This window comes from Sinohyriopsis cumingii, chromosome 14 (assembly GCF_028554795.1).
Source record: "Sinohyriopsis cumingii isolate HCF-2022 chromosome 14, ASM2855479v2, whole genome shotgun sequence".
Lineage (NCBI taxonomy): Eukaryota > Metazoa > Mollusca > Bivalvia > Unionida > Unionidae > Sinohyriopsis > Sinohyriopsis cumingii.
In genome coordinates, this window is record NC_142974.1 from 74,357,955 (window position 1) to 74,385,548 (window position 27,594).

At 36.3% G+C, this 27,594-nt stretch overlaps 1 protein-coding gene across 1 annotated transcript; it reads right to left on the minus strand.

The window, feature by feature from the left end:
- Positions 1–2,953: 2,953 nt before the first annotated feature.
- Positions 2,954–22,933, minus strand: LOC149784160 (failed axon connections homolog). The gene is made up of 6 exons (XM_089932240.1): positions 22,655–22,933; positions 16,888–17,014; positions 15,641–15,840; positions 13,517–13,728; positions 5,902–6,018; positions 2,954–5,128 (listed from the first exon to the last, which is right to left on the minus strand). Exons 1-6 carry the CDS (start codon positions 22,771–22,773, stop codon positions 5,022–5,024), a joined length of 882 nt encoding a protein of 293 aa, XP_089788366.1. The 5' UTR covers positions 22,774–22,933; the 3' UTR covers positions 2,954–5,021.
- Positions 22,934–27,594: the final 4,661 nt, after the last annotated feature.

The window sequence follows — 27,594 nt, forward strand, 5'->3', positions numbered from 1 at the left end:
ATTATTCATAAAATGGAGAGGTTTGTAACTAAAATTCACAACGTCCTTGTGTGGAATGTAATCACCGCATGTGTAAATCCCTCCCGCACACAGTGATATCAATAACGTGATTAAAGTCTATTTAGGATCATGTAATAAGCCAGAGCAAGTTCAAACGAAATGCATGACGGGTATACATATTACTGGTAGAGGTAACTGAATAGTGAAACTGTGCTATTCCGTCGCCCTAGAATTCTCAAATAAATCCAGTTCTAGATTTTATGATAAGCTAAAACATGGGTTATCCAAGACCGCTAAAATCATAATGCTTTCGGGATAAAACGTTTCCGTTTAACGAGATAGAAAAATGTGCATGGGCTATATTGTTATTGACTCACTATATACTCGAGGATTTGGACCTTCAGCAGTGACAAGTGCGTGATATTTATCTACTATAAAATACATTGCTATCAGAATAACGTATTACGCAAACGATATGAAGCAGTAACAACATTGTATATACTAGTCGATACAAAATGTTTCAGACTTCAATCTTAAGGCAGCTTTACGGACATAAAATTGCAAATAAAATGCTGATTATCAGGACTTAATAGTCATTTTTAATTCTAAACAAAATCAACAAAAACCATTTATAACAAACTGTGAAACAATCATGCTTCACACATTGGATATTTTTGCAAGACACATTTTGTAGATGTTTATCAAGCAAAGATGATTAGCCATTTAGTAAGAGAACGAAATCTAGGACAAATAAAGCAAGAATAGTATTAATAAATGTTGAGTTGTACGTATCGAATGTCTTTAAAAACCAAAACCTAAACCGATCCAGTCTGCCTTGCGTAGTAGTATATAATATTCCCTTTCCTCTCCTGTCACTAGATGATAGTATATATGTGTTTGTGTATACGCGAACAATGCTTCTCTTTGCTCTCTTTTCGCTCCGTGTAAGATAGTACTTTTATGTGTATAGTCTTTGCATCTAAATACGCTTCTGTCTCTCCTTACATTTGACTGATAGCATTGTAGGGATTATAAGGGCGGTAACAGGATTAAAGTTTCCCTAGAAGGGGTTGAGTCTTTTCTTACCAAGTCAAAACATTCAATGTACGATTTACAATTTCAATGTGTTATGGTTCTACCGTTTTCAGACCCAAACAGCAAAATGTCTGATTCTTGCGGTACAAGTAAACCCTTCTAACCAAATTTAACAGTGTGTCAAACTTTCATATTGTCTATCGTTACAGGTAACAATTTGCTCAGTGTATAAAATTTAAGACGCCAGGAGACATTTGTATCAAATCAAGCTGACATTAGGTTAGCAAGGTCAGTGAGTGCTTTAAATATGCGGTCCCAAAATAAACTCATACATTTACAACAATATTTGTATCAAAGCAAACTAACATTAGGTTAGCAAGATCAGTGAGTGCTTTATATCTGCGGTCCCAGAATGAACTCATACATTTGCAGCAATATTTGTATCAAAGCAAACTGACATTAGGTTTGCAAGGTCAATGAGTGCTTTAAATATACGGTCCCAAAATGAACTCCTACATTTGCAACAATATTTGCGTCAAGCCAAACTGACATTAGGTTAGCGAGATCAGTGAGTGCTTTAAATCTGTGGTCCCAAGATGAATTCATACATTTGCAACAATATTTGTATCAAAGCAAACTGAGATTAGGTTAGCAAGATCAGTGAGTGCTTTAAATATACGGTCCCAAAATAAACTCATACATTTGCAACAATATGAAGTTTCAAGCCTGTCTGATGCGTTCTATACGATATATTTTATATTTTTGCAGCAATGCTTCCTGTCAGTATTTATTAAGCCACAATGGGTAGTGGTTTATTGAGAGAACAAAATCTGGCACGAATAAATCAGAAGTAATATTTACAAACACTATAAAAAAATTGATTCCATATAGCATAAGCAACAGATATGTTCTAAAACTCTTCTTGGAATTTAAAAATAACCCAATTCATTCCCATCAGTATGTGCTAGATCTTCTTTCTAACGAATTTATTATCTATGGACGGATGTGTATATGTATGTAAGAACCCCAACTCTTTTTCTCCTTTCTCACTCAATCCCTGGTAGTGCATATGCTACATGAATAGGGTGTATTTCTACCCTTTCCTTAGTCCTTACACTGCTAGGATTGTGAGTATTATAAGGCGATAGAGGATGACAAGTTTTATTTTATAAGGATGTTAAGTTATTGATGAATAGAGGCTTAAATTTGTTTGAAAGAGGGTAATGATGGTGTCATTGGGATAAAGTAATGTTGATTTTATCGATATGCAGTTTAAGTTCTGTTTGTACGTATTTTTACATCCTACGATGTGTTGCTTAGTACATGTTGGTGCCGATAATTCCAAGCCATGTTGGTGAGTATTGTTCTATCTAACGCAGTGTTGGTTAGTAATTATGGGATGTTAGTTAATAGATGATAACTATTTGGTCACTGTACAAGATTCTTGGATAGATGTGCAGGTGGTCACTCCAAACGGTGTATAGTGTAATAAATATAAGCAATGTTCACTCCAAATGGTGTGTTGTATAGAAGGTGCAAAGTGCTGGTGAATAGAGGAGTTTGTGTTCATTGTGCCAAACTGCTGTTGGATGGTAACTGTTAGGTGATAGTCACTCCAAAACGTGCTTTGGATAGCAAGTGTTTGTCACTTAAAAGGCATGTCGGATAAGAGTCGGAGGCTGATTATATGATGAATGGATTTATGTCAAACCAAGCGGCATGATGGATAGTAAGCCTAAATTTTGATTAAAAATGACGTATTTGATAGTAAGTGATCAATCCAAACGGTGTGTTGGCTGCATAAGGTGAGTATCGATCACTCCAAAAGGTGTGTTGCTTAGCAATTGTAGTTTAACATTACATGTTCCCTTAATCCCACATCATCTTCAGCTCCAGAAGTAAAAACATAACACGATAATCATCATGTAAACTTTATTGACCCCCATTAGCCATACTCGTGTTAAACATATGGATATATTTAACATTACCTTTCCCCTTTAACCAACAGTATCATTACAAACTAGCAATTATGGACACAATTGGAAATGTGAGTTAAAAATTAATGTTAAATTTCCGATGTACCCTAAACGCCATATAAAGTTTAAACTTATGAATATTTTATATTACCATTCTCCCTTATATTGAAAGTGATATATTTTTTGCCGCACGTCCAAGATGGTAGCGATAATGTTAAATCCTAATTAAGCTCCAAGTACCACATGCTATTACTAAAGTACAGTCTTGTCAGTGACGTCCATTTCCCATGAACCTGACATTGTTTAAGGCATCTTTAAACACAACGAAGTTCACCACAACACTGTCAGTCTACAGGTGCATTATTCAATCATACCATTTCGTTCTGGAGCCCAAGATCTCAACACAGAAAAGCCACAAAATCTCTCTCTACAATAAATAATGTTGCTTCAGAGTGTTAGGTCATTGGTTCCATTTTTAACCATAGTCCTGCATACGAAAATCAATGTAATACTGGCAATGTCATCACACGATGAATTTGGTGATGACAAACGTGAATGTATTTTACGTCTGGAAAATACTGTCCTCAAAACAAAGGTCTACACAATGGACTTGAAAGGATCATTTCAATGTAGAGCGCGGAGTGGCGGGGGGGCTAACATCTGACGAATTTTCAGTATTTCTTGGGGTCCAAAAAGGCTATCTCAAAATCCATATATATATATATATATATATATATATATATATATATATGTGTGTGTGTATGTACGTATGTATGTATGTATGTATGTATACGCTTTAAACTATCAATACATTTTTATCAACTGCATAACTAGTGAAAAGCAAACAAGACAAAAAACACAAAAGCAAGCTCTGACCTAATAAAATTTTAACAGTTCAAACCACTGAGACTCGAAAACAATGCTTCTAACAAATCCATAACTACTTTTTAACTGTTCTTTGTCAGTGTTTATACAAATATCTTAGTGAATCCAAGCTGTGTGTGTGTATGTTTCTTAAATTCAAACATATGGAATGAAAAACATAGATACATACTTGACCAAAACATCTCATATTGCACTCACAATGAGATAACAATATCAATCGAAACTGCTTTTAATTCTTTTGTGGAAATATTTATAAATCAGCATAGACAAAGAAAGCATATCACATATATATCAATAAAAGAAGTGGTCGAGTTTTGGTTAACAAACAACCCTGGCATAATGCAGGCTGTAAAGCAGCAAAGCATCACGCACTTGATGCACTCAGAAGCACCAAAATAAATATATGCAAAAACGTATCCAGGCAAATATACAACCTATACATAACAATGGAAAACTCAATGCTTCTGGAGATTTTTAAATAAATCCAAATGCAATGTTGAATGGAAAGATAATCCACAACTGATGGTACCATTACGTTTCAGAATTATTTAATATTCTTTATGAGAGTAAACGAAACTAATAATCCCTATGAAAATTTGGATGGTAAAATAAACAAGAGGAAATACACAATGTTGTACAAACGTTAATATAGAAAAAAATCAAGTGGTATTGATAACCGTTAAAAATTAGCACGTTACTTATTTTCGTCTATATTTTCTATAAATTATTTGACCTCTGTTAATTCCAGAAGTGTTGGGCAATGGTTGGTATCAACCATTCACAAACAAGGGTATAAATAAACCTGAAAATTACAGAGAGACTAGTCTTTTGCCAGTTCTCGTTAAAATATTTAGTGCAATTATAAAAGCAAGGCTAGTTCCTTTGAGTACCAAATTAAGAATTATGGATTATTCCGTTCAATAAAATAAAGGTTGTCCGCGTCTGATAACGATCGCAGAAAGATCAATACATCGTGTTATAATGTTCAACGAGTTGAGTTCATTGAAAACATGAATCCACTGTATTTTATAATGGCAAGAAACAACTCGCTAATGCTTTGCCGTCAGCTCGCTAATAGGCACTTAAAACATATAAACTTTCAGAAAGCATATACACCAAACAAAATCATTTTGTGGCTTTCGTCGTCCCTCCTCGTGTTGTGCATTCCTCCCAATCCGGCCAGTAATTCGCTTTCATCCGATCGCAATATTTATCTAAATTAGAACATTTATCTGGAAAGAAAGATCAAGAAATCAGTTATTAGGCATACTTCCATAATAATATTCAGCAAAAGGACATCTACAATATAAATTCACATTGGTGGTGATTTTGGTCTAGGTTTTGGGAAAAGACAATCACGCCCTGTTGGTAAAGGTGGTTCGTGATTTAGCTTGACAGTCATGTAAGCCGTGGTTCGTGATTGACAATCATGTAAGCCTTTCGATCATCACACACTTGACCCAAGACTGTAATTAAAGAATGGATTCATTCCAACTGTCTTCAGGTTAACAAAACAGGCTATATTTATATTTCTCATCTTTACTTTATAATGGGAACATAAAGAAATATATTGCAAATTGTGAGGCTTGAATCCGATTAAGCACGGATTTTAACTTAAAATTTGTGACCTTTCTAATTAAAAGTCAGCGAATAATTTAATAACAACTGAAAGCGAGACCGATTCCAATAACAAATCTCTCTATCTCACTCTCTCTCTCTCTCTCTCTCTCTCTCATCACACAAATGTGACTAATCCAACGCTAATATATATATATATATATATATATATATATATATATATATATATATATATATATATATATATATATATATATAGCGTGTGTGTGTGTGTGTGTGCGTAACTTAAACCTTAGCGTATAGAGTTATCGTACCTAATTAATGTTGTGTACATTGTAAAACTGAGACAGATCATATTTAATACATCTGGACATGAACCAAAATATGTTTGGCTTTATTCAGAAATGAACGCTCAAAGCAAACTTACCAAAGAAAAATTTCTTTGCCTCACAGTCTGGTGTATGCCATTTGATCTGAGATAGCTGTCCAAATATAGCACAGTCTACCTCTGTTATGTCATCGCCAAAGAAAAATTTCTTAGATCCTGCGAGGAAAAAATGTACGGTGTGCTTTGTAACAGGACATCAAAGGGTATGAAGAAAATCTCTGTGTACCATATAATGACTATCCTTCCATTAGTTAACATATTAATAAACTGATAATGTAAATTAATTGACTATTTGTAAGTTTCAGTTTTTAAATAACGTTTATTTTTCTTCATGTAAGTATAAACTTTGTAGGCAGTCAAAACCGATACAAATATGCTATACGACATTTTGTTGCAAGCAGAAAAGAAATTAACGAACAAATAAATCAATTTACTTAGCAAAGAAACGAATTGTAATTTCTCTAGTGTTTTCACATTATATGAATATTTATATCTGAACAACGACTTGAATTGGGCCAGTGTAAGAGACTGACCAAATATATTCACTTACAGAATGGGCCAGTGTAAGTCACATACCAAAAATATTCCTATACGTAATGGATGAATGTAAGTCACAGACCAAAGGTATTCCTATACGTAATGGATGAATGTAAGTCACAGACCAAAAGTATTCCTATACGTAATGGATGAATGTAAGTCACAGACCAAAAATATTCCTATACGTAATGGATGAATGTAAGTCACAGACCAAAGGTATTCCTATACGTAATGGATGAATGTAAGTCACATACCAAAAATATTCCTATACGTACTGGATGAATGTAAGTCACAGACCAAAAATATTCCTATACGTAATGGATGAATGTAAGTCACAGACCAAAAGTATTCCTATACGTAATGGATGAATGTATGTCACATACCAAAGGTATTCCTATACGTAATGGATGAATGTAAGTCACAGACTGAAAGCATTGCATTACGTAATGGATGAATGTAAGTCACAGACCAAAGGTATTCCTATACGTAATGGATGAATGTAAGTCACAGACCAAAGGTATTCCTATACGTAATGGATGAATGTAAGTCACATACCAAAAATATTCCTATACGTAATGGATGAATGTAAGTCACAGACCAAAAGTATTCCTATACGTAGTGGATGAATGTAAGTCACATACCAAAAATATTCCTATACGTAATTGATGAATGTAAGTCACAGACCAAAAGTATTCCTATACGTAATGGATGAATGTAAGTCACAGACCAAAGGTATTCCTATACGTAATGGATGAATGTAAGTTACATACCAAAAATATTCCTATACGTAATGGATGAATGTAAGTCACATACCAAAAGTATTCCTATATGTAGCTGATGAATGTAAGTCACAGACCAAAGGTATTCCTATACGTAATGGATTAATGTAAGTCACATACCAAAAATATTCCTATACGTAATGGATGAATGTAAGTCACAGACCAAAAGTATTCCTATACGTAATGGATGAATGTAAGTCACAGACCAAAGGTATTCCTATACGTAATGGATGAATGTAAGTCACAGACCAAAAGTATTCCTATACGTAATGGATGAATGTAAGTCACAGACCAAAGGTATTCCTATACGTAATGGATGAATGTAAGTCACAGACCAAAGGTATTCCAATACGTAATGGATGAATGTAAGTCACAGACCAAAAGTATTCCAATACGTAATGGATGAATGTAAGTCACAGACCAAAAATATTCCTATACGTAATGGATGAAAGTAAGTCACAGAATAAAAGCATTCACTTACAAAATTGGTCAATGTAAGAAACATGCCACACATATCCAATTATCGATTAAGCGGACAATGTTAAATAATTATACACCTTTGTAGAGGAGAATATGATATTGTAGGAACTAGTAAGACTCGATTTCATGTACGCGAAATGGAGGTCGACATAATATTGTTACTGCTTCAGGAAACTTAACGTTGATCGAAATCAAAAGCCCACAGATCTAATTGATTTATAACATGATTATGAGAACAAAATACAATGTACTTGGCCTTTTATTTGAACCATTATTGTGTCACGTGCATGAGGCTCAAAACATGTTATGGTGTCACGTTTAGATCGATGCGACACGACTTAATTAGCAAGTGTCATTAATATATAGATCGCAAATTGCGTGATGTGGTGTCGTCCACTGAAAACCATGCCAGGGTTCCAGATAATAATGTGAACCTGTCATAAACTGGCAAGCCATTGCAACAGAGTGGTAACTTACCACAAGTAAAATCTGTCTCCTGCCGGGCTAGTTAATTACGTTATTCAATCAACAATAACGTAATTCCCATATCAGTTAGTCTGAATTGTTTCGAAAGTTAACAGTTGTTAGCTTCACATTCGGAGCATTCCGAATTTCATATTCGGAGCATTGCTAACTTCACATTTGGAGCATTGCTAACTTCACATTTGGAGCAATGCTAACTTCACATTCGGTGCAGTGAATAATGGATAAAGTTCACATTTTTGTTCTCTGTTCAAAGATGGTACTTGATAGTTACATGTGGTTAGACGACTAACGATATTCATCGGAGTAATATTATTCGAATGTCCATCTCAAATATCAAGAAATATCAAAAGTAACTGTACATTTTCTGCTGAAATATTTTCCTAAATCTATGTAGCAAAGTGTTCCTCTTTTCAGCGCTCGATAGCCTATATATGGCGGCCAATATAACTCGTGGACGAAGATCGTGGGGTGAAAAAAACGTAAGAACCAATGACTCACAGGAAGATACTGGCAAACTTTCTCACATACCAAGACGGCTCCGGTGGCCTTCTGGTTAGAACATCAGCACCAAACAATGGCTGAGTCATACCAAAGACTTTTAAAATTGGTACTAACACTTGCCTCGCTTGGCGCTCAGCATTAAGAGGTTAGTGTTAGGACTGGTCGGACTGGTGTCAGGATTATGTGACCAGGTGGAACATGATTCTACATGTCTGCGGCATCGTGCCCCAGTGGTAGACATCACTATAAACTGCCACACTGCAGACGTCGTAGCGATGTGACTGAAATTTGTAAAGCTAAAATAAAAATAAAAATCTAATTACACACATACACACACATTTGCATCCCAACATTGGCCGAGTCCATAACTCAAAACCCACGCGGACAGAGATGAGATGGTAGTGATCGGTAAAGGCGAGTGCTTTGGACCACTCGGCCACAAGCTAAACTTTAAACAACCCGTTTCAAAATCACTTATTGTGACGGAAAAAATCATCAAAAATAAAGGACAAAGCATTTAAATGACACTACAAATTGCACAAAGTGTGGTGACAGGAGAAAACTAAAGCTTTATTCACTCGCAATTTAGTGGTTGGTGTATGTAAAATAAGGGTTTCATAGGTGCCAGTTGTGCCAGATTTCAATGTGTTATTCTGAGTTCAAACTGATTACGGAACAGTGTTTCATTTTATTTCTCCATGGGATATTTTGTGAGAAATATGAATATTAACCTGTAAAGAACAGAACAGAACAGAACCCGACTTCACTAATAACTCGGGTATGACATTTGGCATGTGATGGTAGGTACAAATACTGGTCATCAATTACGGATATGACATTTGGCATGTGATGGTTGGTACAAATACGGGTCATTAATTACGGATATGACATTTGGCATGTGATGTTAGGTACACCTACGGGTGATTAATTACGATATGACATTTGGCATGTGATGGTAGGTACAAATACAGGTAACTAATTATGGATATGACATTTGGGATGTGATGGTAGGTACAAATACGGGTCATTAATTACGGATATGACATTTGGCATGTGATGGTAGGTACAAATACGGGTCATTAATTAGGGATATGACATTTGGCATGTGATGTTAGGTACACATACGAGTCATTAATTACGGATATGACATTGGTCATGTGATGGTAGGTACAAATACGGGTCATTAATTACGGATATGACATTTGGCATGTGATGGTAGGTACAAATACGGGTCATTAATTAGGGATATGACATTTGGCATTTGATGGTAGGTACAAATACGGGTCATTAATTACGGATATGAAATTTGGCATGTGATGGTAGGTACAAATACAGGTCATTAATTATGGATATGACATTTGGCATGTGATGGTAGGTACAAATACGGGTCATTAATTACGGATATGACATTTGGCATGTGATGGTAGGTACAAATACGGGTCATTAATTAGGGATATGACATTTAGCAATTGATAGTTGGTACAAATAAGGGTCATTAATTACGGATATGATATTTGGCATGTGATGTTAGGTACACATACGGGTCATTAATTACGGATATGACATTTGGCATGTGATGGTAGGTACAAATACGGGTCATTAATTACGGATATGACATTTGGCATGTGATGGTAGGTACAAATACGGGTCATTAATTAGGGATATGACATTTGGCATGTGATGTTAGGTACACATACGAGTCATTAATTACGGATATGACATTGGTCATGTGATGGTAGGTACAAATACGGGTCATTAATTACGGATATGACATTTGGCATGTGATGGTAGGTACAAATACGGGTCATTAATTAGGGATATGACATTTGGCATTTGATGGTAGGTACAAATACGGGTCATTAATTACGGATATGAAATTTGGCATGTGATGGTAGGTACAAATACAGGTCATTAATTATGGATATGACATTTGGCATGTGATGGTAGGTACAAATACGGGTCATTAATTACGGATATGACATTTGGCATGTGATGGTAGGTACAAATACGGGTCATTAATTAGGGATATGACATTTAGCAATTGATAGTTGGTACAAATAAGGGTCATTAATTACGGATATGATATTTGGCATGTGATGTTAGGTACACATACGGGTCATTAATTACGGATATGACATTTGGCATGTGATGGTAGGTACAAATACGGGTCATTAATTACGGATATGACATTTGGCATGTGATGGTAGGTACAAATACGGGTCATTAATTAGGGATATGACATTTGGCATTTGATGGTAGGTACAAATACGGGTCATTAATTACGGATATGAAATTTGGCATGTGATGGTAGGTACAAATACAGGTCATTAATTATGGATATGACATTTGGCATGTGATGGTAGGTACAAATACGGGTCATTAATTACGGATATGACATTTGGCATGTGATGGTAGGTACAAATACGGGTCATTAATTACGGATATGACATTTGGCATGTGATGGTAGGTACAAATACGGGTCATTAATTAGGGATATGACATTTAGCAATTGATAGTTGGTACAAATACGGGTCATTAATTACGGATATGATATTTGGCATGTGATGTTAGGTACACATACGGGTCATTAATTACGGATATGACATTTGGCATGTGATGGTAGGTACAAATACGGGTCATTAATTACGGATATGACATTTGGCATGTGATGGTAGGTACAAATACGGGTCATTAATTACGGATATGACATTTGGCATGTGATGGTAGGTACAAATACGGGTCATTAATTAGGGATATGACATTTGGCAATTGATGATTGGTACAAATACGGGTCATTAATTACGGATATGACATTTGATGGTAGGTACAAATACGGGTCATTAATTACGGCAGTGTAGCGGATATAAAGACAGAATTCAAAATGTAAAAGACAGATACTGTGAACACTATTTTCGATATACACGAAAACGTAATTTAACGTAACTGTGTCATCACTAATGAATTGACATAGGAATCATAAAAAGTAAAATATAAGTTCTATCTATTTTTATTTTATTTAATCAGGATGTTAACATTTCTGTTATTTGGTAAATCTCAAAGTTTGTATATACTAAAGTTTTAGACTAACATTTGCTGAAGGTGAGCGCCAAACTAGATTTAAAATGGATGTGTGCACTCAATAGTTGGCTACAGTAACTCAAAAGTAATGTAATATGGAGAGAGTGATAACGGTTTAGAAGTGAATCTGGTAATTTTTGTTCACCCTATATCGAGGTAAACCATTCATTTTCTGGCACGTCTTACTTTTCCGAATACCACTTGTTGGTACGATGCTGTGTCTTAGAATAAAACAGTAATAACTAAATGGTAAAAATCCAGCTATTTCGTGACAGAGAAAACTCATTCGAATGATACCAGCTGGATACATGTCTACCAAACAAGTAAAAATATGATTACTGACATTTACAATCGTGCACAACTGATATTTGTCAGAAGTTATATAACTGATTAAACAAACGAGTAAAAATGCAAATGCGACCTCAGGTAGAGACATTATTTAGTTATAGTGATTGATTTGTTTCGAGAACTGATCAGTGCAGACTCCATATCATTCGTCGGGACGTTCGTTCTTACCGGGATTTCCCCGGGTTCTTCCTCCACCAGTTATACTGGCCGCTAGGTAGATCCTATCTTGGGCTGAGAAATGGTGCTAAACCCCAAAAAACAACATGTCGTTTGTCTTAAAAGTCGAGGTTTCACAACGAAAGTGAGCGAGATAGCCTTTTCTAGAGTCTGAATTCAGCTGTCATCGTAGAAACTTGCTCTTAGTCGAAATCTGATTGGCTGTTAGATATTCCTACGCGATAAAGAGATTCCGTGTGAAGTTAAATACCCTATAAATCAGTCATTACGAGCTACCTGTAAAGGGAGACTAAATACATCACATATTTGACAAATTGGTATTTTGTTATTCACACACTTTCTATAATTTCAACATGTTATATTTCATACGTTTGTAGTTGGATATTACAAGATGTATAAATGTAAAGGAATAAAAATACAATTAACGGCTTATAATGCTCTTATCCTTTTCCAATAAAACTTGTAAATATATATGAAAAACTAAATTATATAACAGTTAAAACTTAAGAGCCTCTTTGTCAACATTAGCATTTACATATGATATATAAAGCTGGTTGATGGACAAGGGGGTAGATAAAAGAAATGTTAGACAAAAACAAGGAAGTTAAAAGCAGAAAATGTCAATTAAAATGTGTCAAAACTTGTGTAGAAAGTGGACAAACAGACAAAATAAATCAATAAACAAAAAGCAACAAACAAGTGAGATTAAAAGTGAAGAGAGCTTCATTCTAGAGCGATCCGACAAAGGAAGCGATGTCTAATAATTTGGACAAAAATGGTGGAACTTGCAGTTTGCAGCTGTCTTATTTGCAGTTTGCAGCTGTTCTTGACCCGTAGAAGAACATGTGTGATACTAACATGTGCAGCTAAGTATATCGTTTTGACGTTTCGATAACTTTAAGAGCGACCTCGAAAATACGAATGTTTGCTTTGTATGGAGGCATTGTATCATCATGTAAGACGGTATTTAAAGTTCAGTTGCCGTATGGTATGAAAGATTAAAACAGTTCAATATACTGTTCTTGGTAATAAATGCAAGAATAAAAGTGTTGTGTCACACACTGTTTGAAACATGTAGCTTACTTTCACCTATTCGGTCAATTAAGGCCATTGCGTAACAAGCTATATAGTCCTGTCTAGTGAGCTACTGGTTTTCAAACCCTGCCCTCAAAGTTAGGAGAATTATGAAAGCAACCTATTCCAGAATAAACCAAAACAAAATTTAACTGATCAAGACTACCATTCCATAAATAAACGTAAAGTCCTACCTAAGAAATCTGAGAGAGATTTCAGGTCGCCCTTGGCAATATGGGTTATCTCGTCATAAGTGTGTCGCCCAATGCCCTGCACATATCCCTTGTTCATGATGTTTCTCCTGAACCGCCACAGCATGAAGCGGTAGACGAACGAATTGGGTACACCCACATAAGATGTCATCATCTCCTCTATATGAAAAGTCCATCTAAGCAGAATATGGCACCTGAAGTATAAGATTTTTGACAGCAAATATGACACCAAAGTAAAAGATTTTAGTCGGCAGAATACGACACAAGAAATCTAAGATTTTAGAGAAGAATATGACACAAGAAATATAAGATACGACATCTAAAGTATAAGATACTAGACAGAAAATATGATTCATGAAGTAATAGATTGTAGACAGAAGACTATGAACCCTGACGTATTAGATTTTATATAACAAATACGACACCTGAAGTATAAGATTGTAGCAAGTAAATATGACACGTAAAGAATAAGATTCTCGACAGTAAATATGCCAAATGAAACACAAAATTGTAGCATTAAGACTAAGAAGCCTGAAGTATAAGATTGTATCTGTCAAATATAAGATTTTAGACAGCAAATATGCCACCTGAAGCATATTACTTTAGACAGCAGAACATGACACATAAACAATAAAATTCTAGGCAGAAAATTATTACACATGAAGTAAAAGATTTTAGACAGCGACGGTAAAACATGACGTATTAGATTTTTTATTGTAGTAAATACTGCACCTGGAAGTATAAACATATATGAAACTGAAATATACGATTTTAGACAACAAAATATGTCACCTAAAGAAAATTATTTTAGAGAGGATAAGATTTAACCCGGCAATTATAAGACCTGTGGTATAAAATATTAGCCAAAAAATATTACGATTTTATATTTGCTTTTGTTTTCCAATTAAAATTTCCCTGCAAAATACCAAGCTTGGAAGTAATAGTTCAACCTCCTCCATTGCGAGAAAAGAAAATAACTAGCACAGTCGAAACTCTCTTAGTTCTAGAGAAGTGGTTCATTCGCCAGTTTCAGCAAATGCAAAGTTTTGTCCCGACCATTATAATTTAGTTCATTCTCCCTATTTCTTCACCTGATAGACTTTTTCAGGTTATCATCTCAGATGTTAAAACATGTTGTTGTTGTTGTTGTTGCTGTATGGTTTAACGCCATTTCTCAGCACAAGATAGGCTATACATGGCGGCCAGTATAACTGGTGGAGGAAGAACCCTGGAAAACCCAGAGAAGAACCACCGACCCACGAGAAGCTACTGGCAGGCATTCCCACGTAACCACGCTAGCCGAGCCTTGGACTCGAACCCGCGGAAACAGAGGTGAGATGGCAGTGATCCGGAACGGTGAGCGCTTTAGACCACTTGGCCACTCGGGGCCCCCAGATGTTAAAAATACAAAACCTGAATTGCCATTAAATTAATGAGTAATGAGCTATAGTGAATTTGTCAATAATAATTCAAAACATGGGGTAAATAATCGACACTTATTGTAGAATAATCTTTATTAGTGATTCTACTTCATTAACGTATTCCAGTTCATTGAAGATATTACTAATTCAACAATCTAAGCATTTTTTTATCAGTATGCAACATGAAAAATAAATAAATATGTAACACTGGGGAAAAAAGTCTAGATTTACATTACATTGCTGACACGAGGAGTCTCTCGTAGAAACCAAACGATAAGTAAAGTGCAATCAATATCATCATTCCGATCCCTTCTGGATTTTTGTCTGTCAGCTGTTGATCACTTTTTGTTCTTTTATTCTTCTTGCTTTTATTCAAAAAGAAGAAAAGAAATTTCAGACATATTCGATATGTACAGAATGTCATGCCCTGTAAAGCATTAGACACTGGAACCAGGCGCACAAATCGGATCATAGCATTCATATATCAAATGTATTGATATGTAAAAACATCATATTCAATCGCGCGTAACGGGCGGGGGAGCACCCATCCGGGCCAATGACATAATTTGATAATCAGAATGGCAATGTGAAGTCCTGTTTGATCATCTATTCTTGTATTGCTATATGACTGAACGAATGAAATGCGTAATTTTGTGATTATCTACTACAAAGCAAAGTGCCTTACCAGTAAGTGTTTTCCTCCACCATCTTCTGCAGTGCCCTGGCTACAGCTTTCTGTTCTGCAGTCAAATCTTTGTTGAGGTCGATACTGAACTTATGATTGAGAAACTCGATGATAAAAGAGGAGTCGGGAATGACATCTTCATTGTACTCTATCCAAGGTACTTTCCCTTTCGGTGCCCCATTTAATCCGTCAAAACTGTTCTGATAATATAAAGTGCCCAATTATATATATATATATATATATATATATATATATATATATATATATATATATATATATATAGTCTACATTTAACAAGTGAATTGATGTTACCATTAATTTCCTCACCCTGAGTAACGGCTACGGAAAACATCACTTACACCTGTTACCAACTCGTTAGCTCTTTGTTGTTACTTTCTCCAGGCATGTGTTCTATCTTTATTTTGATTACCCTGTACCATATTTCTCAGAAATGATTATAATACTGTATACTCCTCAGAAATGATTATAATACTGTATAGTCATCAGAAATGATTATAATACTGTATAAATACTGTATACTCATCAGAAATGATTATAATACTGTATACTCCTCAGAAATCATTATAATACTGTATACTCATCAGAAATGTTTATAAGAATGTATACTCCTCAGAAGCAATATATTTTAATCATACGTAAAAATTTCATTCGACCGTTTTTATGCACGTGTTTGTGTGCCTATTTATGTCTTTTGTGTTTGTGTGTGTTTGTATTTTGTGTTTGTGCGTGTTTACGTGTTTGTGTTTGTATGTGTTTATGTATTTTGTGTTTGTGTGTGAACCGCTCCAGTGCCCTAGTGGTTAGAGCGTCCGCCTAAGGATGCGGGAGATCGCGGGTTCAAACCCTGGCCGAGTCTAATCAAAAACTAACAAAAATGGTACTAACAGCTGCATCGCTCGGCGCTCAGCATCAAGATGTTAGTGGTGGGACTTCTGTCAAGATAAACTGACTAGATTGGACATGATGTAACATTCCTGCAGCATGACGCCCGAGTGCTAGACATCACTATAAACTGCCACAATGCAGACATCGTACCAATATGACTGAAAATTGTTAAAGCTACATTAAAAATCAAGACCACACACACACACACACATACACACATGTATGTGTGCATTTATTGTGCTTTGTGTTTGTCGGTGTTTATGTGTTTGCGTGTGTTTATGCGTGTGTGTTTCATGTTTGAGTGTGTGTGTTTATCAGAATAGGCAGATATTCAGACCTACCACATACGGTATTTTGGCTATACGGAGGTAGGTTTCCACCTTTACAGCAAAGTGAGACAAGTTTGGAGCGTAATGGGCCCGATCAAACTGATGTAGGACCACCATGTCTTTCGGAGGGATGCCTCTGCTGCAAAGATATCAATTTAGTACAGTAAACAAAGCAAAAATAATCAGTAAATGACAAAACATACGTCCTCAAATAACTTTAATAACCGTATCTTAAACGCTAATATATATATATATATATATATATATATATATATATATATATATAGAGAGAGAGAGAGAGAGAGAGAGAGAGAGAGAGATAGATAGATAGATAGATAGATAGATAGATAGATAGATAGATAGTATTTACGTGCATGCATAGACAAAAATATAAATATTTGCAAGGTAACTATATTATCATTTGTATCATTGGTGGAAATAAAGCAACCAGAGAATTGCGGCATTCTTGTTGAGAAATACGCAAGGATGAAGGAGGGCATCACGTTCACGGTGTGTTATGAGCCCACGTTTTTTATCAGTTATGAACCAAGGAATGATATTACTTTTGTGTTTGTTTATTTAATTCTTTATTCGCTTAAAACTAGTGTATTCATTCTTTGTACGTACTCTATGGACGACATAACTTGTACGTGCTCTTCAAACCTGGAGCAGTTCTGTACACTTGCGTTAACAGAGAGAAAAAAACTACGAGAAAGTGTAATTTCTATGAATATACAGTACATCACGACTAATTATGAAATGCTTGAATACAACATCTGGATAGGTAAATATCAACAGGTATATGATCTCGCACGATGAACTCCTTGCACTCCTACAATAGAAAGGACAAATACAAATATGCAAATAAAAGATTGTTTATTTCCGTTAGTCAGGTTGCTGTTTTTGTTGCACTGCTGTTCATTCTTACAGATAAATTTAAGAAATATCGAAATATAATAAAAAAGTTTCAGTTGAATACGGCAATTAATGTAGAATAGAACTGATGCTAAAATGAAGAAAGGATATTTTTTCCATAGATGATAACAGTCGTCGCTAAAGAAGCAATAATTATGCTCGTCATTTATAGGTATGACAAAACGACATACACAATATAAAAAAAAAAAAAAAAAAAAAAACACTTACACGGGCATGACAACAAACACTTACACAGATGAAAAAAACAGACATAGGAATGACCAAAATACACACACTCATAAAGCGACATATACAAAGTCAAGACAAAATAGCTTATACTGACAAGACAAAACGACATATACGCAAGAAAGACACAATGGCATATGCATAATGATACAAAGAATTATGAACATATATGCTTCGGCTTAAAATAAACACCTCAGTCGTCCATACATTACACCAGTACACCGGGGACATACACAGTGCATGGTGTGTGTGTGTGTGTGTGTGTGTGTGTGTGTGTGCCTATCTATATATTTATCTATTATACTATATATCTATATATCTATTCATATTTTACGAGACAGTTCGTCTCATAAACTCTTAGTCAATATATTTACATGACCCGAGAGAGAGAGAGAGAGAGAGAGAGAGAGAGAGAGAGAGATAAAGGAAGACGTTCAAGCTCTCTTGAAAGAGGTGTCACTTTGACAACGAAGATATGGCTACATCTGGGGAATATGGCGATGCAGGAGGTACTTCGGTATGCTGTAACGACGCAAGCCTTTTTGAGTTTCTGACGAGTGAACTATTTATTGAAATACTCAACATATAAAATTACATTACACTTCAATCTGCATAGACTTAAATTACAGATATAAGAAATACATATAAAACAACAGCATTCCTTCACTTACCAACATCATACATTTGTATAGTTTCTGCCTTTTAGAATATAATACAGATAAATAAATATCGAATAAATTCACGATATGATAATTCATAAAACTTAGCCCATTGTATAAAATGATCTAACTATTTAACAGGATTCCGAGACTGTCACCCTTAAAATCATCTAATTTAATAGCAGAAGACAAACCTGTTTGCGAGAATATGTTGTTTCCAAAAATAGTATCACACCTAGAAAAATGTTTTGGCGGGGTTAAAGTGACTTGCATTGAGCTAGACAGCTGAACCGTAAATGTTCTAGTTTCTAACACAGTAGGAAAGGTTGGTGCAATGTTCAGTGGGTATGCCGTGAAAAGAGTACTTGTCAGAGTCACTAGCACTGGTGAAACTGTTTTAAAAGATGATTTTTGCTTGCTAGGGCTTTCGAACGTTGTTGTGGTGAAATCAGTTGGGCGCTGGGTCACTGGTGCTAGAGTGGGCGTTGACGGTGTTAGGTCAGTTAAACCGAGGTCAGATGGAGGTTGAATCACTGGCGCTAGAGTATGTGTGGCCAAGGTAACTGTGGAGCTCGTTGAAATCGTGTGCGAGGTGGTCAGTGGTAGGTAGATTGTCATTGGCGATGTATAGATAGCTGTTGCACCGTCCAATAGGAGTGACGTTGTTGGAATAAGGGATCTACCTTGTGAAGATGGTGGCGCTGTCGCATCTGGAGTTGATGTGGCGTAGCTGGGCCGTGTAAAGTCTGATGGCCGTAAGAGCTGTGGGGCGAGTCTGTTCCGTAGCTTGTAATTATGTGGGGTGACACATTTATTCATGATATTTTTCACTTCGTGTTATTCTCCACCAGCTTTTACGAGACTGTTCGTCTCATAAATTCTTATAGTCAAGCTATTTCCATATTATCATTCCCCGCTTTCAACTTGAATTAGACATGTTACACAATTTCATTGAAAATCTCTCTCTCTCTCTCTCTCTCTCTCTCTCTCTCTTATCACAAGGGATAAAATACGTGCAGAATATGTGGCGTAAGAGAAAAAAAGAATTTGGACTTGAAGAATCTTTTGAAACAGAAGAAACACCAAGTAACCTACAACAACATTGGTCGTCATTACGGTATGGGAACACTTTCCATGGGATTAATCTACAGTGTTCACAATATCAATTAAACAAAGTTACAGAAGACTGTTGACACTGCGCACACATAATGTAAAAACCTATAAAAAGGTTCAGAACACAGATTATTTTAATATTAAATGTATAACGTTATAAATACAAAATAAAATGACCAATGTAGTTTATACACGGTCATGTTATGAAAATATATCAGTGTACTGATACAATGTACAAAGCATCCGTTCTAATCTTTCACGAATCTCGAATGATAATCCGTTAGAGCTTTTGGGTCTGGATGTAGATAGTATGAAACAAAGTTCTTTTTATTCTCTTAAATATTTATTAGCAGTAAATTTATATATCTGAATTTTTAAGATCAGTTATATTTATGTTTAGTAACTTTCATTAACCCGAGATCTAAAGCTCTTGTCTGCTGTGTATTAAGTACTGCCATTCTCCTTCTCAAATAATTTATCGTCCGGTCAATAAAAAACGACCTTACATTTCACTCAGATAAATGCATGAATTACAATTTTTGAATTGCAATCCATGACCTGCTTAACTTTAAATATCTTATCAATTTTTGTTTAATTTAGTGAAATTCCTGTTATAGTACAAAATGGTCTGCATCTCCTCGTACCTCCCTTTCAATGAAGTTAAATTTCGACGTAGTACGGATTTATTTTAAATTTAATGGTTGGCTCTTACTATTAATATTTTTGATTCTTTCCAAATCATTCCTAATTGTATCACTACGTGGGAGTAATTTTTCACATGTTCGCACGGTGGGGAAGCTATTAGTGTTCGGTGGGTTATAAGCTGCAATTAAAGGAAATTCAATTTAATGACGGGTTAATCTACACACGGTTATCTCCCTTTAACTGCCCTTAATATTTTATTATATTTTTTTTTTTTAAATTCCTTCCACTTGCTGTATTTCTTGATTGATAACTTCCTCTGTAGCGTGGGAACCCTGCAGGATAATGTGACTGCGTGGGGCATGATGCTGTATGTCTGCGGCATGGTGTCCCAGAGCTAGTCATCACTGTAAACTGCCACAATGCAGATATCGTAGCGATATGACTGAATAATTGTTAAAGCTGCGTTTAAAATCGAACACACACACACACACACACACACACACACACACACTTTATTTGGCTCATTATCACATAACTCTCAGCTAGTAAGGTTTTTATTTTTATACTTAAGGGTGAAATTCAAACTTAATCGTCCTGGCCATGACATGTTGAATAAAAAACAATAAGCAACCAATATCCATGAAATTGGGGGATGGGGTGGGGGTGGTCTGTGCCGAATACTATTATAAAATATATGTAAATATAAAAATCCTAAATTCATGTCAACAAATATACTTAGATGATACATTATAAAAAATATTACAATGACTGAAGAGTAAGATGTCAACAACAACAACAATATCACGTACTGGACCGTTCAGTGAGGTACTCCTTCACGTACTGGTTCTCAAGTTCCAAGAGGCATCGTGTGATTTAGGGTCTCAAATGGGTTTAATCAGTGAATATTGATCTATGTCTATTATGTAATTGACTTTTAGGGAGAAGATGGAACTGAGTGTTGCAGATACAAAAGACAAACTGCATTCATAGCATTGGAAATATAGCAAGACAACTTATATTTTTTTTAAATTGAGTATCAAATATATATGGAGAGGGAGGGCAATTTGTTGTATGAACCCGCCCCTTTACCCCCACCCCGCAATTAAAGATCTCATCCCCTGTGTAGTTCGACGTCATGGCTTACCGCTCCGGTGGCCTAGTGGTTAGAGCGTCCGCCTCGGATGCGGGAGGTCGTGGGTTCGATCCCCGGCCGAGTCATACCAAAGACTTACAAAAATGGTACTAACAGCTGCCTCGCTTGGCGCTCAGCATTAAGAGGTTAGTGTTAGGACTGTTCGGCCCGGTGTCAGGATAATGTGACTGGGTGGGACATCATGCTACATGTCTGCGGCATGATGCCCCAGTGCTAGACATCACTATAAACTGCCACATTGCAGACATCGTAGCAATATGACTGAAAATTTTTTAAAGCTACGTAAAAAATCCAAAATCACACACACACACACACGTCATGGCTTGTTTTATTTTGCCCTACTGCACTGGACGTCTTTGATTATGACCTGCTCCTGCATGTACGTATCTTGGCGCATGTTTGAACCCCCATGTTTGACCTTTAAATAAAATAAAGTATATAGGTCATTTACAGGGCCGGATTAAGGTCTTTGGGGGCCCTGGGAACAGCTAACATAGGGCCCAATAGCTATCCTGCCTTGTCCATAGATATGGATACGGTACTATTAACAACACTGCCTGTGAAATCAGACGATAATATACGGTGCCTTTTGAGCCTCGGGACCCTGGGCACATTGACCACTTTGCCCAATGGATAATCCGCCCTGGTCATTTGAATTATTATTTGTTTCTGTATATGCTATTATTTTTATTTCTTTTTATACTGGTGTTCTTTTATTTCATTATACCTCTCTATGACATGAACGCCTCTCTCTGTCTGGGTTTGTGTACACGAGTCTGTGTATATGTGTATATGTCCGTGCGTGCGTGCGCGCGAGGGTTCGAACGATCTTCACCATATGAACGTTCTGTACAATCCTAAGACATAAGGGATATTCTGATAAGAGGTTTTGTCTGCAAAACTAAATCGTTTGTATAGTTCCTACCTTTCTCAATGGATAGTACTCATGTTTGATGTGTACCCCACCCACTCTGGCTGATCAAACGACACACGTGCGACGTATACCTTTTCCTACATGTCTTTTTGCGACCTTTGATACATTACTTACCGCTTACTGGCTAGTTTTTTTCGCATCTGTCTGATAACGAGCACCCCGACACCTAGCACCACTGCTCCCCCGATGTAAGGAGCATAATCGGTCAGTCTATCAACCACAGTAGTCGCCATATTGTATATCAAGAGAATGTGCGATCACTTCAAATTTGTGCGTAACACAAAACCCCACATTGAGCCCATCCGTATTAGCTGGTATCGTCTGGCCTTTATCACGACAGCGCTCTCTCCATTTGTACATTGCATCACAGAATTGCATAGTTACATAAACATGCAGTGTTTAAAGCATATTTGCAGCAATCTAGACTACAAGTGTATTTAGTTGAGGGGGGGGGGGTTAAGTAGACATATGTGAGTGATTAGTAATAGCATAGTCATCGCATCACTATATAATAGTCTAACCTTGAACCAAAGTAGAGTGAACCACGCTTCTGGGAGGTTTAATACGGGGAAAATCAAAAGAAGGGATTTTAGTAGTGTGAATTGTTTAATTGCCCATCGTTTCATTTATTCAGTAAATATTTCCGAAACGATTCGTCAAATCTTAGATCATCCAATAAATAGAGTGGCAAGGAAAGATGAGAAAGGTGTCACTGTAAAAATGAAGTTGTTAATGGGCGTAAGAAATTTATAATAATAATACTTACTGAAACATTAACGTTACGGACAATTTTTTTTTTATCCAAGCACCAAGCACACGTGACATTGGTTCTATTGATAAAATAATTTGTATAAATTAGTAATAACTTTTTGTTAATTTTTAATGAATTTGATAAATTTGTAATAATGTTGATAAATTTTTCCAATACTTTCAAGAATGCTGCCAATATAATTTACATATTACATTTACAGTTATGATTCTATCCGTACTATGTGTCTTGTAATTTTGTTACGAAGTATGCATATGTTAATGTGTTTAGGATACGAAAAAGAAATAAACAAAATGGTAGTGACAGAGAAAGAAAGGAATAGAGAAGGAAAATACGAAACATATTTTTACAATAAAAACTAGCATGAATTAAAAATGCATGTGTTAAACAGTTCTACGCCATCGTTTAATTAACAGCAAAGATTATATATATATATATATATATATATATATATATATATATATATATATATATATATATATTGATATTGTCAGGAGATGGTGATGATGTGTGATCACCCACACCCACCTCTTATGGTTTTGGTGATTGGTATCTAAATGATTGACGCAGATGTTATTATTTGAATAGAGGACACAAGAAGGAAAAATACTAAATTAATGGACGGAATAACAGGGATCTGAGCAGAGATATACAATAGAATAACATGAGCTCCCTATCTAAAATATAACAATTTAATCAATTACATAAAAGGAAATCGTACAATGACGTTTGAATGATTCACTCTCTCTTAGAACTGAGAATTAGAGCTACAAAATGTATGCGAATTTCAATTGAGAATTCTGTTATAATGATGAAACAAATTGCCTCATGTGATCGATTGACAGATGGAGATCAAATTACCGGCATGTCAGCATCATCTGGTGCTTCCGGTCCTTCAAAATCACTGCTGGTGATACGTTTGCGTTTCGTATTTCTTTCATTCTCTCTTTTCGTTTAGCTTCTTCGGGTCATCAACTTCTTGGATGCAGACTGCGCTCTTTCCACTGTGCAATTCGGGCATGGAGCTATTTCCTTTAAGTACAAAAGATACTACCCCACCAAAATTGTGGGTTTTTTAGTGGGATTGTTGTTGGTTAGTCTGGGAACAGCCAATACTTCCTCTATTCTGCATCAGATATCGTCTATCGAAATTCAGTAGAACTTGCTATGGTCATTTCGCACCTAATACACCCTCACAACCCTATTTTCGTGAATTTGTGTCCTGTCTCGCATTCGTACCGACCGTGATATAATTAGACCTCTTTAGACGAACTCCACTGTGACTATAAATGACCAGGTGAGCTTAGCCAACCAGGAAACGTCCCTCAATACTCGGTTGGCGCATTCCTACCGACCATGGCCATGACAATATTAGACCTCTTTAGACGAACTCCACTGTGACTATAAATGACCAGCTGAGCTATGCCAACCGGGACACGTCCCTCGATACTCGGCGAGAATTCACTACTTAACTGCACGCTCCTTATCGTAAATACTTTACATTTCTAAATAGTAAGGGTTTTTTAAGTTTGAATGTTGAACATAAACAAACAATGAGAGACACAACACAGAGACAAAACTCATTCGTTTGGCAATAGTGAAATATTTCTAGACAGCTAAATGCCCCTGTAAAGGACCCTTTGGGTTTGATAACCATATCTAGTTAACGTAAACGGCAACTAACCGGTCTTCTTATCTTTTAAACATCGTCTCACAGGAGATCCGTAATGCAAAACTCTCTTCAAGCAACAATGCGTCTCCACATAAATTGTTTTCTTACAAATATCTGTGTCCGTAATATTAGTGATCGCCCATGATCATTTCACATACACCACATCGTTCGGGCTGAACAGAAGCACCGATATGAGTACTGATGTCCCCACGCTTATTAACATGTTTTAAGACGTGGACCACTCCAATGGTCAACATTCTATGCATCGTGATCGTGGCTGAGAACATGTGAAACCAGGAGACGAGTCACTGGTATTTAAAGTCAACGATCGGATCGAAACGGATTAAAATGTATCACCAGTCCAAAGTTGCGTTGCGAAATTTAGTTAGTGCACGGAGTCACGTGCAGTATATAGTTGTACTAGGGTTGATGCGCTGTGAATCGATACGAAATAGCTTGAGCATGGCTGAAACAAGGAATGTTATATATCGGGGTGTACCTGCGGTGGATATGAGGAGTAATGATTTGACCGCTACGGTCATTCTTCCAGAAGATGATGATTTTAATTTAATATATTTCCTTTCGTTTTAGCACGAATGTGTACCGGCACCAGTACCTTCACCACCTTCTCCCATGTTACATTGGGTAGACGATTTTTGACAGATGCAGAAGGAAGAATTTTAGAAATTATTACAACAGAAGTAGAACAAGGCATTGTGATTTAACAACAGCAGGAATAGGGAAGAGGTAAACAATATCAAGAATAGAAGAAAAAGTGCGAAAGAAAAGGACAGAAAATAGAGCCGAAATCCAAACGTTGTGTCCGATGTATCTGTTAAGTTATCTGAGACAAATGTGTCAGGCGTTTTTAACTCGATCCGAGAGAACGTGATCTTCAAGGGCCAAGCATTCCACCCTATCCACCACTACATCTACTCTCATTACCACTTAGTCGATATCCTAAGCAGTAACTAACAAAACAGTCACAGTAGCAGGAGAAGAAGTAGTACTTGATCGTTGTAAGGGCAAAGGACAATTAAGAGTATCATGTCAAGTCCATGGGTTGGTCAACAGTACAAACAGTCAACGATCCTTTTCAGGGCTACACACTTCTCTAGAAATGAGATGCTACTCAAAGATTGCTAAATCAAAGTAAACCTTACAGAGCTTTTTCATGATGTTTTAAGGAGTGCTTATATGAGGTCATGTACGTTTATTATTATTATAAAACAATCTAGATAAAGAAGGCATTCAAGTTTTATTTGGTATATTCCCTGTTATAAAATCTCAATAAAAATTTCACAACACATCACAGTAGTTAATTTTCTGCTTCTTTCACTCTGTTTCTCCTCTGGAATTTCTTCATTGTTCCGAGTTCTTCCTCGTCTTCACTTTCTTCTCGTCTTCTTTTCTTTCATGTCTTGACGAGAATGGCTTCTTCTTCATTTTTGGGAGAACTTTTTCGTCGTCTACTTGTTTTGTTCGTTCTGTTTTCTTATATCATTCTGAAGACCGGTGTCCTTTCTCCTAACAACGATAACATGTATCTTGAGCTTGGTCTCTCTTTTCCCCTTTCCTTCTTTTGCTTGACGTTGCGGGCATTCCTGGGCCCAATGTCCTTTCTCCTGACATATATAGCAAGTATATTAACCTTTATCTCGAGAGAAGGAATAGTTAGTTGCCTTCATATAAGTATACTTTCGAATGACGCTCCATAAGGCTCTAACCAAAAGGATAAGCTGTGCTGTCTTTTCCATTATAACTGTTTGAAAACTGAAAGATGGTAAGGTACCAGCCCTATATAAATCTAGTCAAGTAAACGTTTGTAATCAAGATGAAAACAATCGCACCATTTTAATGAGAAAGGAGAACAAACTAAGAGGCAACGACCTGACATATCGCCTCACACACAAAATGAAGTGTTGGCACAAATCCATACGAGCGATTTCCAACACGACTTAAGCAAGCCTGAATAATCTTAAAATAACAATGAACGGAGCCAAAATTCACATGCCAGTGGAACAGGTAGAGTTATAGGTCCCAAAACGTTGTTTTTGCCATGCCTTTGAATCGAATGCCTAAACATTTGGAGTCACAAAAATGGCCAAAGGGTGTTTTCTACACTATTTCAATACCAGACCCATTCAACACGCGATCCTTCCGCATGTGCCTGACTCTCGCTATTATGACCCGGACAGTACCCGAACTGAACAACAAGAAGCCTTCTGTGATTGGTACCATTCCTGCGCTTCTAACCCGTATGATTTTATGGAAGAAATGATAAAGAACCACGAGATCATTTACGAATTTCGTGGATGTTTATTAGATGGATGTTTTACTATTTACCTTCAAGAGCACCTGAAAATCCAAGTCTCAGACCACACCAATGAAGAATTGTACACGAACAACCAACGACTCCTGAAGTTAGAAAAACAATGAACCACGACTGCGGTCAATTCTTAGAAACCATTCTCGAGTTTGGGCGCATTGCAGACAGATACTACGTGGTAGAAATTCAACCTCTGGGCCCACGTGCGTTCATTTTGAGCACGAAATAATGCAACACGCTTGAGTAATGACATGGATGAATCTCAAAGAGAAAAAATCAAATGC